The sequence below is a fragment of the Solea senegalensis genome, linkage group LG4, assembly GCF_019176455.1.
Source record: "Solea senegalensis isolate Sse05_10M linkage group LG4, IFAPA_SoseM_1, whole genome shotgun sequence".
Taxonomy (NCBI): domain Eukaryota; kingdom Metazoa; phylum Chordata; class Actinopteri; order Pleuronectiformes; family Soleidae; genus Solea; species Solea senegalensis.
The window spans coordinates 20,251,185-20,266,040 of record NC_058024.1 but is presented as its reverse complement, the minus strand read 5'-3'; the positions used below and the strand labels follow the sequence as shown (position 1 = coordinate 20,266,040).

The 14,856-nt window shown below is 41.9% G+C and overlaps 1 protein-coding gene across 1 annotated transcript; it reads right to left on the bottom strand.

The window, feature by feature from the left end:
• Window positions 1-2,284: 2,284 nt before the first annotated feature.
• Window positions 2,285-14,793, bottom strand: arhgap9 (Rho GTPase activating protein 9). The gene is made up of 12 exons (XM_044023802.1): window positions 14,699-14,793; window positions 14,258-14,319; window positions 14,051-14,138; window positions 13,320-13,415; window positions 12,866-12,964; window positions 12,383-12,488; window positions 11,871-11,990; window positions 9,956-10,054; window positions 9,315-9,392; window positions 8,211-8,345; window positions 6,598-6,703; window positions 2,285-3,490 (listed from the first exon to the last, which is right to left on the bottom strand). Exons 1-12 carry the CDS (start codon window positions 14,780-14,782, stop codon window positions 3,304-3,306), a joined length of 1,260 nt encoding a protein of 419 aa, XP_043879737.1. The 5' UTR covers window positions 14,783-14,793; the 3' UTR covers window positions 2,285-3,303.
• Between the last annotated feature and the right edge of the window lie 63 nt (window positions 14,794-14,856).

The following is a 14,856-nucleotide window of genomic DNA, read 5'->3' as shown; positions in this document are numbered from 1 at the left end:
AATTGTTTACTTCACTCAGAGTCTGTACACTTTTAATGTTGAGCAGTATTTTTTATTATTATTATTTTTTCTGTTGGGCACAAATGCAACCGTTTGCATTCCCTGTTTTTTTTTTATACACATTTTTATTTTGCATGTTCGTGGATATTTGTAATAAAATTGTACACATTTGACTCCGGAGTCTTGCATTTCATTGATTCCTCCAATTTCCTTCACTAATGTTGTCATTTATAAGCCCCGACTAAAAATAGAACGTGCAGTGTGCAAGACAAAGATTTCAAAAGAACTTGTTCATTGAATTATTATTACTGCCTTTTTTAAGTTAAATAAAATCAGAGGGGGGCTTAAACTTAACACAGCTGTCACCCTTTGATGATACAATGCCACTTTTTTTTTTTGTTTTTCAGTGTAAATACAGACCATAACCCCTCCGAAGCTCAGCTGTGCCCGTGGGCCACTCGGTTTCCCATCACAGTAAACTGTTCCCATCACCACTCATGATCTATTTGCATGATGATTCATCAGAGGTGTCTGCTCTGTGCCTGTGGCTGGGGACAGACAGCGCTTTGACAAGCTTTTGCTGATATCTGACAAACTGAAGTGTAGGTCATCAGTAGGTTGACTAAACAATCAGCAAAACCCCACAACACTGACAAAAACCATACGATACGATAGATACTGTACTCATCGTGGACTCACGATGGCCATGAGTAATGTGACATTTAGGCGAGAAGTGCCTCGATTTACTCAGACAGCAGCATCAGTATTACGTGCAACATGCGACAGGGGCCCTTCTCATGAGCAACAGGTTGTCAGAGCATTTTTTTAGGTTTCGATTACCAGGAACAACAACAAGCTGAACAAATAACACAATTAAATTAATGTTTCACTGGTTTGTTCTTCAACCAGAGCAACACGACGACTTTTCTCGTAACCTTTATAAAGAAAAGTAAGGACGATGGTTGTATTATTGCAATTTATGTGCAAGACACTGATTCTTACACTTTCATTCTTTGATATTAAACAACAAAGAGCAGTCAAACCTTTATGGTGGTATTTTTTTGCAAGAATAAAGTATTCAGATTCATTCAAATCTAATAATTTTAGAGAGATAGTTATTATTTTATTTCTTGTAATGTTTTGGGAGGGGTGTCAGGATGTTTCAATAATTGCCTCCATCTATGCATCAGATTAGCAGCGCTTCCGCTTTCATTGGCACGAGGGACATAGAGGATCTTTGTGCTGTTTTAAAGGTATCAGAAAGTGGCGACAGTGCTATCATGACATACCGTCACATTACTAAAGGTTGAGTGAGAGAAAGACAGACAAGGCTGGAAAAGGGAAAATTAAGAGCAGAACTAGAAATGAGAGCGGCCCACTTTCTCTGGCAACGGGCTGATGAGAGGGCTGTGGTGTTTGATTGTGTCTCTTATACATGGACTGATTTTAATTTGAGGCAGTGATTAACACCATCGCACACAAGTGAGATAAAACACATCACAGAGCAATTGAGTCTATAGAAGTTTTTCTCCCGCAGCCCCCCCCCAACTGGGGTTTTGTTCATGTAATATCTCCTCACAGTCAAAGTTTGTGGAAAGAACAAAGCACGCAGCAGAAGTACTTTTCGAGTAATTTTGAACTATGTTGGAAATATTCAGTGTGATTTGAGGAGGGCTGGAATCACAAGAACAGGAATCACAGAAACTCCATTAATGACTCAGAGATGAACGTCGTATACATTTATCTCTGGGCTACTGTGATGAACATCTACATGTGCTTTGATCGGCTCAACTAAACAACTGTCGTTGTGATATTAAGTTGAACATTTAGCGACACTAACCTGAAGTTAAGGACACCAAAGTAGTTCCTATTAGATCTACCTCGCATGCTCACGTGACTTGTACATGATTGAATAAATACATCTAATGAAACCTTTATAAACATCTTAGAGGGCCCCTTCCGCCACCCCTGTGCCTCTTTTCGGCTCTTTTTTGTCTTTTGCCAAACCCACAGTCAATATAAAATTACCAAAGCCACAGAGTGAGAGAGTGAGAAGGTTTTGGGGAAAATCCACATTTTTAAAACATATGCATTTCCAGTTCCTCTTTTGTTCTGTTATTAAAAGCAGCATATGCACCAATCACAGGGGATGCCTCTAACCGCCAAGTCTCCGAGACGCCCACATACCTCCACACTCTTATATTATCTCTCATGCAACCCATCGCTTGGTACAAACAACCTGACAGACACATGCAGACCAAATATAACAAAACACATCCAATCATTTTCCCATTTTTTTTGTCTCGCTTTTATTGCAGGAGAGCTAACAATCAGGTCCAAGTAATATTTTTGACAGCAGTTAGAATTTGGCTTCTTATATATACATATTATATGTTGAGGTTACGCACTGTATCCAAACTGCTACAGGTTTGACAAACACATGATGTCACATATTTACAGCGTTGTCATTTTAATCTAATATGAGGAGTTGAAAATAGGAGGCATGTCCAAAAAGTGTACAATAAAGGAAACTGAAGGTTCAAACACATAATAACAACACTCTATACTATTTGGTACAAAGGAACGTTTGCTGTCATGTTGGCACATTCACCCACATCCATGAGGAGTTTTCAAACACAGCCTGAAAACTCTTCATCTAAACACTGCATGACTTCAGTGATGTGGGAACAACGTGCCCAGCTTGCCCTCTGCTCATCTGCACGATGCACAGTGGGTGGAATCCGTCAACCCTTCCTGCAAGAGGTGCTGCAGTTTTCACAGTGAGATGGTTCTGCAAAGTCTTGTTTCAGTGCCGTGTTTTCAAAAACATCCTCTTCGCACATTCTTTGATTAATAACCGATCGATACAAAACTAGACGAACAGGCTGGAGGACATCCATCACTTTTATGGCTTTTCATTTATCATGATCAAGTCTGAAACATGAAGGAAAAGTGACAAGGAGGCATCTGTTCACGCAGTAAAGAACACCGGGGCTGGGATCCACATTTGCAGTCAAAAGGCACAAGTACTGCAGCTAAAGTTGGCTTATTTTACTATTATTGTTTTCACATGGCTTTATATGGAGGCCAGATGTCATGATTAGCAGCTTTCTGTCCTGGTTCTTTTTACCCCATAATTATCTTTTGATGTGAGATCCATTTTACACCATATGAGTCAACAGGCAAAGAGGACAAACGCTGCACTACTTGTGCTTTTGTCTGATCTGGAGGTGCCTTTTGAACCCCCCCACCCCCCCAACCCCCAACCCCTTCCACCCCAAAAAAAAACCATGTCCAGAAAGATCAAGAGGGGCCTCTCGTTCCAAAGATGTGGTCAAATTCGCTGAGGATGAGCTCCACTGCCTGGTTCTGGTAAACCATATTCACCGCCATGTTGCCGTTGTCCCGCTCTGGGCGCATCAGGGTCGGCCCGAACACAATGCCAATGTTCTGTGTGGTCATTCTGTTGGAATCCGAATGTTCCAACACTCTGTGAGGAACGAAAGAGAAGCAACACACCATTTTAATGACACCTACAACTTGAGCACGAGCTACAGGCTGGACTGCCATGAAAACTTGCACAGAAAGTGATAAATCCCAATAACTTGATACTCTGACACTCCAAGGTTAATAGTTGTGGTTTTGAGTGAAAAATCTGAACAGCAATACATAGGTATAAAATAAGTCTAATATTTTTTGGCGCTCATTCCACCGAGACAATGACATTACATGGCGTTCCGAGGTTCTCTCCCCAGCCAGTCCACAGACCATGTGATCTCACTGACTCATACAACAGCAGCTGGGTCTACAACTCTCATGTGACCTCCAATGACTCAGAAGGTATCAACAGCACATTCACACCTCACAGGTCGGTCAGGGGGTCAACAACCTGCGTGTTTAACATCAACGACTCTCTTTTAACACCTGGAACTTCACCCCCGTCAATCAGAATGGAAGAATCCTCCTGGACGATAAGGTGAAAAGTCCATTTTTCCTACACTGATGTACAACCCAGTGTTGTGAGTAGAGTCTTTCAACTCGAAGGTTCGCCTACATGCCGATGAAAGCGTGAGTGAATGGGTGTGAATGAGTGAATGGCAAAAAACTGTAGTGTAAAGCAGCTTTGAGTGGTCATCAAGACTAAAAAAGCGCTATATAAATACAGACCAATGCACAATAATACCTGTCAGGCTCTTTTAAACAGTTCACTTTTATGAACTAAAATTATTAGCAGTGAACTGAAAACACAAATTCGACCGAAAATTTAAGAATCACCACAAGCGTTATGGAAAAAAACAAAGAAATATCATACAGTGATTCTCTAACGTGAAAGTGAAGCTCGAGTGTGAACATTTTAAATATAAACGGTTACATTGAAGCCAGGGCCACACGGTGGTGTAGTGGTTAGCACTCTCGCCTTGCAGCGAGAAGACCCGGGTTCGAGCCCCGGTTGGAACAAGGGCCTTTCTGCATGGAGTTTGCATGTTCTCCCCGTGTGTGCGTGGGTTCTCTCCGGGTACTCCGGCTTCCTCCCACAGTCCAAAAACATGCAGTGTGGGGATTAGGTAAATTGGACACTCTAAATTGACCATAGGATTGAGTGTGAGAGTGAATGGTTGTTTGTCTCTAGTTGTGTGTGGCCCTGCGATGGACTGGCGAACTGTCCAGGGTGTACCCCGCCTATCGCCCGATGTAGCTGAGATTGGCACAGCACCCCCCGCGACCCTCTGGTGGAGGATAAAGCGGTTAGATGATGACTGACTGACATTGAAGCCACTGTCAAGTGAGTTCACACACAATGCTGATCACCTGGCAACATTCCTGCACTACACACAGGAAGTGATTCTTTTCACCTCTAGAATGAAGGAGGCAAAGCAGCAGCACGGCATCGACAACACAAGCCATAGTTTAAAACAATGCCGCTCTAGCGGATCTCCCTTTATGCAAAGTGACACTGACACAGATGGTCCAGAAAGAGACACCGTGGCTGCTCTTTGATCAATCTATACAGGACTTGTGTCAATGTGGCGCTCATTGACTTCGGTGTCTTCAGAGTGACTTAGGTTTTGCACGTTTTTGACGCTGCATTTGTCTGTGGAGAATTGTCTGGCACACAAGACAGTTTCAGATGACAATATCCACATCTGTGCGGTCCCAATTAGAGCAGGGGCAATACCGTTCAGAATCTGAATATAAACGTATACTTTGAGGACTTGTTCACAGCGAACGCCATTATGATGTCAACGTTTTAATTTCCCGCAGGCTTTAAGGCAGTCTTATTCAAGTTAATGTTTGGGTTTGAAGGCACATACAGTAGATGTTAACTGGTGAGCATGTGACATCTTTATAGTCCTTACAAACTCAGGACAGCAACTGACAGAGACAATATTTGAACATCTTCCACGCACACATCTCGATTATGCATCTTCACGCCTATGTGCATTTTTAAAATGGAGATATATGCACGTAGGTGTCCACCGCCTGTATCAATCTATGTTGGTGTCTTTGAGCGTGTGTGTGTGTGTGTGTGTGTGTGTGTGAGATCTGGGGGGACTCAGGAATGGGTTAAAGCCACGGCATGAGGCATTCTTCTAAAAATGCCATTCCCACCAAGCCACAGAAGCAGCCAGCAATTGCTCAAAACTTCCACATTAAAAAGAGAGGAGGAAAAAGAGAGAGGGAAAGAGCAGAGGGAAGAGAAAAAAGGAGCAAGTAAGGGAGAGGGCGAGGAGAGAGAAAAGAGAGAGGTTCCAGTGGTGGCGGCGGTGGTGTTGGTATGCCTTCCAGCAGACGAACCACAAGGCTCCCATGGGACCTTCAAGGCAAGGAGGAGAGCGGGAGGGGGGGGACGAAAAGGGAAGGGGAAGGATAAAGAAAAAGGAGTGAGGGATGGAAAGATGAGGAAGAAGGGAGGAAGAGGAAGGGTAGAACAAGAAAAGGGGGAAGAGGATAAAGAGGATGTAAGGAAACAATGGTTGTAAGCCAGCAACGGAGGAGGCGACAGACGTGATTGAGCAGGGAGAAAATAAATGATAAACAGAACTTGGGGGGGAAAAGCAATGACAGCAGGGAGAAAATGAGAGAAAGACACAGAGTTGACAAATTCATGGGGCCCACACCACACCCTGGCACAAACATCAGCCTCAGAACACGAACGCTCACCCCTGGAGTGGAAGGAAAACCCATACGCGGTAAAACTACACATTTTATGTACTGTAAAAAGGAACTGGCGCGCGGAACATTGTACACTATTCATCTTCCTCCAGCCTTTTCATCTCACACAGACCCAAGCTTAACAGTGTGATCCTGGTACGGTGCTGGCACGCTTCGAGACCCAAAGGATCCCTGACAAAAAATGACTGAAAACAACAAGGGAACTACCCCATCTTGTGGTCAAATTATACAACAAAAGTTAAAAGCAGGGCATTTTATTTTGCTACACGGTCATCTGGTTCACTTTTTCATGCTGCAACGTGCCAAGGGAATAATCCCGTGTTATGAAATGGCATTGAAACCATCAGATCTAAATGTAACCCAACAGGGCAGATAAAATAGCAGATATTTACTGCACATGGTTTTAATCCCACCCTCTCTCACCGTTTGAGATGGCGGCACATGAATAGAAGAGTATCATGGTTTGGAGGAGGCATGTTCAGCACCAGACACTTCAAACGGTCCACTTTGTCCATGTAGTCAGACATCTCTGCAACAGAGAGCAAGAGACATGTTGGATCATAATACTGTTATCATTAGCATTTTATCACGCTTTATCAGCATCCAACACTTGATTTACATCCATTAACTGATGTCACATGTCGTTTATTGGCCTCCGCCGTCTGAGTGGATACAGCAGCAGCTTACAATTACAAACTATCATCACTGTGGTTTGAAGCGGAGAACACACAGATAACAATCAGGCTGATAAGAAAGGGATGGATTCATGTCAAGATTACATTTACATTTTTCCAACTTTTTTTTTTCCTAGTGTGCAAGTTTTCGTTCTGGTTGTCATTTCATTTCAATTTGCTAGATTATCGTCTGTTTTAGGATAAGTAAAAGTCACAAATACATTTTGGCTTATCGTAGTGGTTTAAGTTAAGTCAAAGAAAAGTTTGAACATATCAGATAATAAGTATTTTTAATGGGTAAAGTAACTGTAACCAGTACATTGCTTCAACTTAAATTGTTAAATGCAAGGCTTGTTGTTGTTGTTGTTGTTGTTGTTGTTGTAAATGAGTGGAAAAAGACGCATTTATTAAAGGTCATGAGCAGGTAACTAGTTACTGAAGTTACTTACACCTCACATACAAATGATATAATATACTTTATTGTCCTAATGGGAAATTCATTTTGGGCTCAGTTGTGTGTACGGCATATATACGATAATTAAATACATTAAGTAGATAAACACACGAAAAACAACTGTTACAACTATTACATGCAGACACGTAGTAACAATAGTAAGATCCTGGCTTTTTCGTCTTCACATATTAATATTAAACACTAAACTCTGCCTACCTCAATCAAAGTAGACAATTTAGTAAGGGATGTATTTTATCATGAGTTTAAAACCCATGGCAACAAAATGATCACCATTAAATGCAATTTTCTGACATATAAAATATGAAACTCCTACTAAATCTGTTGCACTAATTTAAGGATTTACCTTTTTTTTTCTTCTTTTTTTTTAAATAAAGAGATTTATGTCTGTAGTAGGAGTGGAAAGGTTTGGGCTGAGTGCCACAGGCAGGGTAGAGAAGTCATAAAAGTACTGACAAACACATTGTCGGTTTTGTTCTTTTCTTGGGATTTGTTGACAATAAAAATAGAAATAGAAATACACCAGCCTCATCCTTTAAATAACGGAGTCAACTTTTATTTGCATTTTGAGTCGAGGAACATGGGAAATGATTTTTTTTTGTGCAGTGAAACTACTGTTCCATTTGAATTTGACAATACACTCAATAAATTACAGCTGTATTTTTTTTTGCATGTATATGTTTAGTTGTTGTCCTGGCTCTAATCCTATAATCCCTTTCTTTGGAAAATGTAAAAATATATATCATTTCATACGTGCTTTGTAGGCAGTGATGGGATAACTGAGGATGTTTATTTTTTAAATCTAAGATTGATCAAGTGTCACTGAGTGATGCTCAAATACAAGGAGAAGGTGTGAAGGAATCTGACAGAGACTGAAACTGGTCACTTACTGGCTGTCTCTACAATGTCTGTGAAGAAGCCATAGGGCACCAGAGGCTCGGGAAGCTCGCGAAAGAAAAGTTTCAAAGCTCCCGTGATGACATGGATGTCCTCCCACTCGCCGTCGCCCAAATTCAGCTTCTCCTCTGAGAGACGAGGAGGGAGGGGGGGAGGAGGAGGAGGAGGAGGGGGCACAGAGACATTGAGACAGACAGGGTCAGAGAAGAAGTAAACGGTAAGTGAGGCAATATGAAAAAAAGAGAGAGACAAATGTGTGACAACAAACAAGTCATGGTGTCGTTTAGTGAAGAACTTGAACAGAACACAGTGCAAATTCACATTAGTGCTGAGGCGGAACATGAAGGCTTGTAGCTGCAGGACGGAGATAGCTGTGGTCACACACACACACACACACACACAAACACTACATATCTCACACACCCTCACATTCAGAGGTACAGAGCACACATTGTTTAATCCCGGCCTGCTCATATTAGACCATATTAGCAGCTTATTCTAGGTGCTGATTCCTGATTCTCCCGTTTCTGTCCACTTGATGGCAGCCATGGACTGTGTGGGAGCCTCTGTACAACCTGCTCTGTGTTATTACATCAGAAAACGTAAAGCAGAAGAGCCTAAGGGACAGACATACATTAAGCAAAGGGTAGCAAAAGCACCAAACTTTCAGCGTTTCAGTGCATCTGTGTGTGTGTGTGTGTGACACAGGTCTGTCAGTCTGTGGGTGGGAGTGTGTTTTTTTTTTATTTTTCTGGACTGAGGCGTTCACGTTGCGCAACACATAATGCACAAAACAAGCAGGCCGTGGACACATGAAAGCGACCGCTGTCCTCGTCTGTCTCAATCTACCTTGCACCAACTCCGCTGGGAACATGTAGCGGCCGTCAGTAGTCACCGCTCGCTCTGCAAACACCAGCAGTTACTCAGTAAGCTTTCCTCAGTGAGGAGGTGAAAGAGAGATGTGTCTTATATTAAGATTCAAACAGCATCAGTAGTCATTTGATTTCATTTGAAGAGGCTGGAAAAAGAGGATTAAGATTACAAATATATCAGCACTGATCATGACATTAAGTTTAGGTTCAACACTCCTCCCTCACCATGGTTCACTAGGTAGCGTAGTTTCTGAATCACTGCCAGGTTCCCTGATACTCTGTAGATGCCATCAGTCTCCAATCCTGCAACACACACACACACACACACACAGATAGCTTTAAATACACACCTTTTAGAGAGAGTGACATTTCATGCATCCTACTGTACTGCTACTACTCCAGTTTATAGTCTATGTTTAATCAAACAATACTGATTATCCTCTACTGACTTATTTTGTGATAGAAAATGTAATATCTTTGGGCTTTTGACTGTTCCGTGTGCAAATGTTCCTTATTTTAAGTAAAGCTCATGGATTAATTCAAGTGCCAAATTAACTGAAAATGAATAAAATGTCAGATTTGAGGTACTTAATCGCTTTCTGTATTAAACATTTATTATTATTTACTGTCTTTCAACAGTTCTCAAATAACTAAATGTCCTCTCAACTGCCACAAGACTTCTTATTTGGGCGTTTGAGTCAACCTGCTTCTGCAATCAACAGCCCTTTTAGGTACATCTTCTCTTTGATGATTTATGCAACACAGCAGATGAGACGGCGCAGAGCTGCCATCGGGTAACTCAAAATGCTATTTACGCCGTTTCCTCATGTGTCCGCGCAGGAGTCGGCGGTCTGCAGTGACTGTACCTCTGCTCTCCACAGCCTCGGTGCAAAGTCTGACGAAACGAGGGACGGTGCTTTTCTCTCGGTTACAGAGCATCTCCAGACAACAACCAAATACCTGATCTGGAGAGAGAGAGAGAGAGAGAACACAAACACACACAGTCACACAAGTCGCTTCTCGTGTCTCTTTTCTCCTCGGGTAACATACATAATGTAAGAGCGACATATACAGCTCATGATTTGAGGAAACCTATATGTTTGACTCTGCTCCCAAAGGAGACGTAGACTCACAAGTGATGATGAAACATAACCCCTGTACTGCATACTCTATAGGGTAAAAATAATTGTATGCAACCTTTTACTCCAGAGTATAGCACGATCATACTGTATTAAATCTGATAAAGACTGGAATGAACTTAGGTGTGAGGAAAATGGAATCAAAAACCACCTCACAGCAGTTTATTAGACAATACAGGAATATCATTTTATAGTAGCTGAAGTCTTTGGTTATAAATCTATTTAAAACAGTACTGTGTGTCTCGTGGAATATGGACAAAGAATAAAAGCTCAAACAAGCTTGAAAAACATAAAATAGATTGGTAGATCTTTGGTAGATAATTTACTGTACTATATATGTATATATATAAATATATACATATATACATGTATATATGTACATATATATACAGATATACATATATATATATATACATACATATATATCTATAAATACTGCATAGGTGTTGAACTGGGTTAAATACGGGAAGGCCACAGAATATGATTCAGATTATTTTCACACTTATTGTCACATGTCAGTGACCTCACTTGACCTGTGTTTGTGGTGCATTTCTTCACTCATTTACACAAGCTTTTCTGTTTAGTGGTCAACTTTGATGATGTGAAAGTGACCCAAAAAAAAAAAAGAAGAACACATTGTTCCATCCATTTATCCAATCCATCAGAGCCAACTGACAATGACATTTGGCATTTGCCGTAATTGTACATCTGGCTCATAAATAAGGGTCCAGTGCAATATCACCAGATACATGCAGCTGTTCAATGTTCTGTATATACTTCCCTCTTATATAAAAATCCCTATTTTTATATTTATTTTATATACTTCCTAGTGAGTCTGCATGTTATTGTCACTTCTTTTTGCTTAGTATTGTTCTATTGTTTTTGCACTGAATAGTGTTGCACTTAAATCATTGTACTGGTAATGACAATAAAGATTTTCTGATTTGTGATATCTGAGGAGACAGGCTACTACCTGGATTGGTCATCTGCCTTAACTGGGCAAACATACAGCGACCACAACTCATTCACACTCAAAGACACACTTGTGGTCAATTTAGAGTCTCCAATTCAACTGTGAGAGGACGAGGAGGTGGAAAAACCTGGAGAAACCAATCGCAGTCAAACCAGGACTTGAACCAAGAATCCTCTTTTAGATGTATTGTGTAACAGATGCCATGGTACTGCTATAATTGGCAGACAAGGAAACATCTTTGGAGAATCCCTTCCTCAACAGACAAAGAGGGGGGGCGGATATCGATTCACATTCACTACAGGGTGAGGCATCACCACAGGTGGTTTCTCGCCTACTCTCACAACTGTGATGGTACTAAATTATAAAATCTCTACAACTTTACAACTCAAGTCCAGAGTTGACAGCTGTAATATTAACTAGAAAAATTTCATTCTGGGTGTCAATATCACCCGATAGAGACGCATTACCGTTAAGTAGTAGCATTTTAAAGATGAGCGAGTTTTAGATTTGAAGATTTCCCCCAGAACAAGACACGAAAAGCTGAATACTTCAGTCAGCATTCACGTGACAAAGAAGAAGAAAACAAAAGCGATTTCTTTGCATTAAAGAGAGCGACTGCGCTGATAAATGAAAGGATGAACGCCTAAAAACCTCAAAAAGAAACCTCACCTTTAATGAGGCCTTTCTCCTGCAGAGCCTGCAGAGGAGGTCTCCTCATGATCAGCTTCTTCAGCCGCGTCTTTACCCTTTTCCTCTCTGTGTTTTCCAGGTTGGATGATGAGCGAGGGACTGTGGAGGAAGGAGAGGAGAAGGTGGAAGAAGAAGAGCGAGGAGAAGAAGAAGAAGAAGAAGAGGAGAAGGAGGAGGAGGTCAGTGCGGGGCATTCAGTGACGAGGCTGGAGAACAGGTGCGAGGGGAGCGTGGCGAGGATGAAAAGTGGCAGGGCCGGTCGATAGTGGAGGTGAGAGAATATCTGCCATGGAGGACGAGTGAAAATATAGGTGGGCTGAATGGAGGAGAGGATGGAGGGATGTGTGAGGCCTGTACGGAGGTTTGAACAAAAGAAAGTCACAGTGATGATGATGATGATGGAGTGACAGCCTGCTGTAAACTGGAGTGGAGGACGTGTGTGAAGGAGGAGAGTCAGAATAAACTGGTGACATCGCGCGGCGCTGACTTACGAGACGTTCTCCTGTCCTCCTCGTCTCCACTGTGCTCCAGCATCTCCACGCTGCCCGCTCTCCTCAGAGAGTACAGGAGGACGTTGTCCAGTGGGTTTTCACGATCCTGAAAGGCAGGAGGAGTGAAACTGTCACACGAATCATCATACATGACACTGACTGTTATTATATCATTATTCAAGCTGGTTTCTCAGTATTCAAGAAAAATGTGTTTCATGTCATCGGGGGCTTTTTTAGTTACTGACAGTTCTGTTTTTTGGTGCAAAAACAGAAGCGAAAGATCATTTCATGATTGCTGTAAATACTTAGGAATTGTATTATTCATTTAGAATGACGACATAATGTCACCCACTGAACACTGATAATCATAGCCACACTCATTATGTATCCCCAGACTGTGATCTTGACTAAAGTCATACATTTTCTTTTACTACTTTGTTTTGAATGACGGGGTAGAGAAGAAGGAGCAGCTCTGTGTCTCACCAGCCTGACGATGACGTTCTGAATGGTGTTAAACCACTCCTTTATCAGAGAGTCTGTCTCTGACTGCAGCAGGAACTCGTTGCCCGTTACTGTCCTCAGCTGAAACCAGAAAACATACATTAAACCATGTGAACGCTCAGCCACAGAGCAGTATTTCGCAATTGATTTTTTTCGTCCTTGTCCAAATGCACCACTTATGCTCAGTAGAAAATGTATTTTTACTACTTCCTTTATCTCTCTGAGGTCACAGCCCTCCAACTTGTGCTTCCTTTCTCTGATAAAGTCACTGTTTCACTGTTATCTACTCATCAGTTCACAAACCTGATCAACAAAATCCCTCAATACTACTTATTACTGTTGAATTTCAGTAAACCTAATGAACGAGAGTATACCGGTATACTCAAATGTTTTTTAAACATATCTTTGTGGGTTTCTACTTATTTCACTTGTTTACCTTGAAGACATTCTTCTTGCTGGACAAATCATTGGTCCATTGCAGCTGTGCGCCTCTTAAATCCACACTGCTCTCAGGGCGACTGTTTCCTGGTTTCTGTTGTTGACAAACGGGTACAAAAAAGATAATAGAATATCGATATTTCGAACAGTGTCAATACTGAGTTTGCTGAATTGGTGAATATGTGCTTAAAAAAAATGGGGGTTGGGTTTTTTTCTGCTGTGCAGAATTTGTGGAACACAGCTGGTGCTTGTCATTTTATTGCAAGGATCCACGAGGTGAGGTAAAGCAGACGAGTGATCAGAAACATCCAACTGTTGTGAAACCTTTTAGATGGGTGAGAATCTGCTCTAGGGTATGTTGACTTCTTGTTAAAAAATGACAAATCATCTGTGCAGAAAACCCAACTTCTGCATTTATGAGGGGACTCATACCAAGTGTTAGCAGTCATGCAATAATTCAATACTCAATCATAAGTCCTCTACCGCTTTGGAGCGAGCGGCGGGGTCACACTCTGGACAGATCGCCAGTCCATCACAGGGCCACACATCGAGACAAACAACCATTCACTCTCACATTCACACCTATGGTCAATTTAGAGTGTCCAATTTACCTAATCCACATATTGCATGTATTTGGACTTCAGGAGAACCCGGAGATAATTTCAGCAAAACCCATTTAAGCGATGACTTTACTTCCCAATAAAACACGGTGTTCTCCTGAACTCTTACCCAGCTGGAAGGTGTCTGCGATTTCGGATCTTTGAAGAAAACCAGACTGTTCCCTACCAACACGACCCAGGACGGACTCCAGCTTTTCCTGCAACCCATCAAACGTGTGCATTGCTCAGTAAGTGCTTGGCTCAGGAAGCATGATTAAACATTTCCTTTTTTTTTTTGTCTGTCTTTAATGCCAGCGGCGGCTCCCGGATGCCTCACCTTAGCTTGCGGCCTCCCTCTGCAATTTTGGTCTTGTTCAAAAGGCCGGCTTTCTCCAGCTCCTGAGGAGAAGCATCAATATTAATAGTGTGTCAATATTTGTTATCACTTAATGATAAGGGTAAGCGAGGACAAGTTTCAGTGTGAACTGCAAGGTACAGCAGAAGACTTTTCCTCGGTGTAATACGCTGCATCCCGAGCAAACCCATTTAACTCTACTGTTGCATCATTCCCAAAAAAAAAAAATAGTGAGAGGAGAGCTGGTCTGAAATCTCCCACTGCGCTATGGCCCCATTTAAGGTGTTCAGGTGCAAGAGAACAACATGAATACAAGCTGTGGAGGTATAGTGAGTACAGTATATAAAGACAGCAGGGGACACAGTCTCTCTAACACACATGTGCAGGTAAACATTTAAGCAAAGGAGCAAGGCGTAGTCTCACTGGTGTGCAGCCGTCACTGTCTGGAGAGCTCTCAGGAGACGGAGGCTCCACGATGATGTTGGTCACATTACACGAGTAATCCATACATTTCTGGACCAGCTGAAAGACAGGAAGTGAGCCTTAGCTTTGTGGATTTGCCAGTGTATATGTAGTGGGGC

Excerpts from the sequence above, each read along its gene's own strand:
- arhgap9 (XM_044023802.1), bottom strand. The coding sequence starts at position 14,782 with ATGGATTACTCGTGTAATGTGACCAACATCATCGTGGAGCCTCCGTCT. Across the intron at positions 14,320-14,698 it reads ACAGTGACGGCTGCACACCA|GAGCTGGAGAAAGCCGGCCT; the intron begins GTGAGACTACGC and ends GCTTCTCCTCAG. Across the intron at positions 12,965-13,319 it reads GCAAGAAGAATGTCTTCAAG|CTGAGGACAGTAACGGGCAA; the intron begins GTAAACAAGTGA and ends TTCTGGTTTCAG.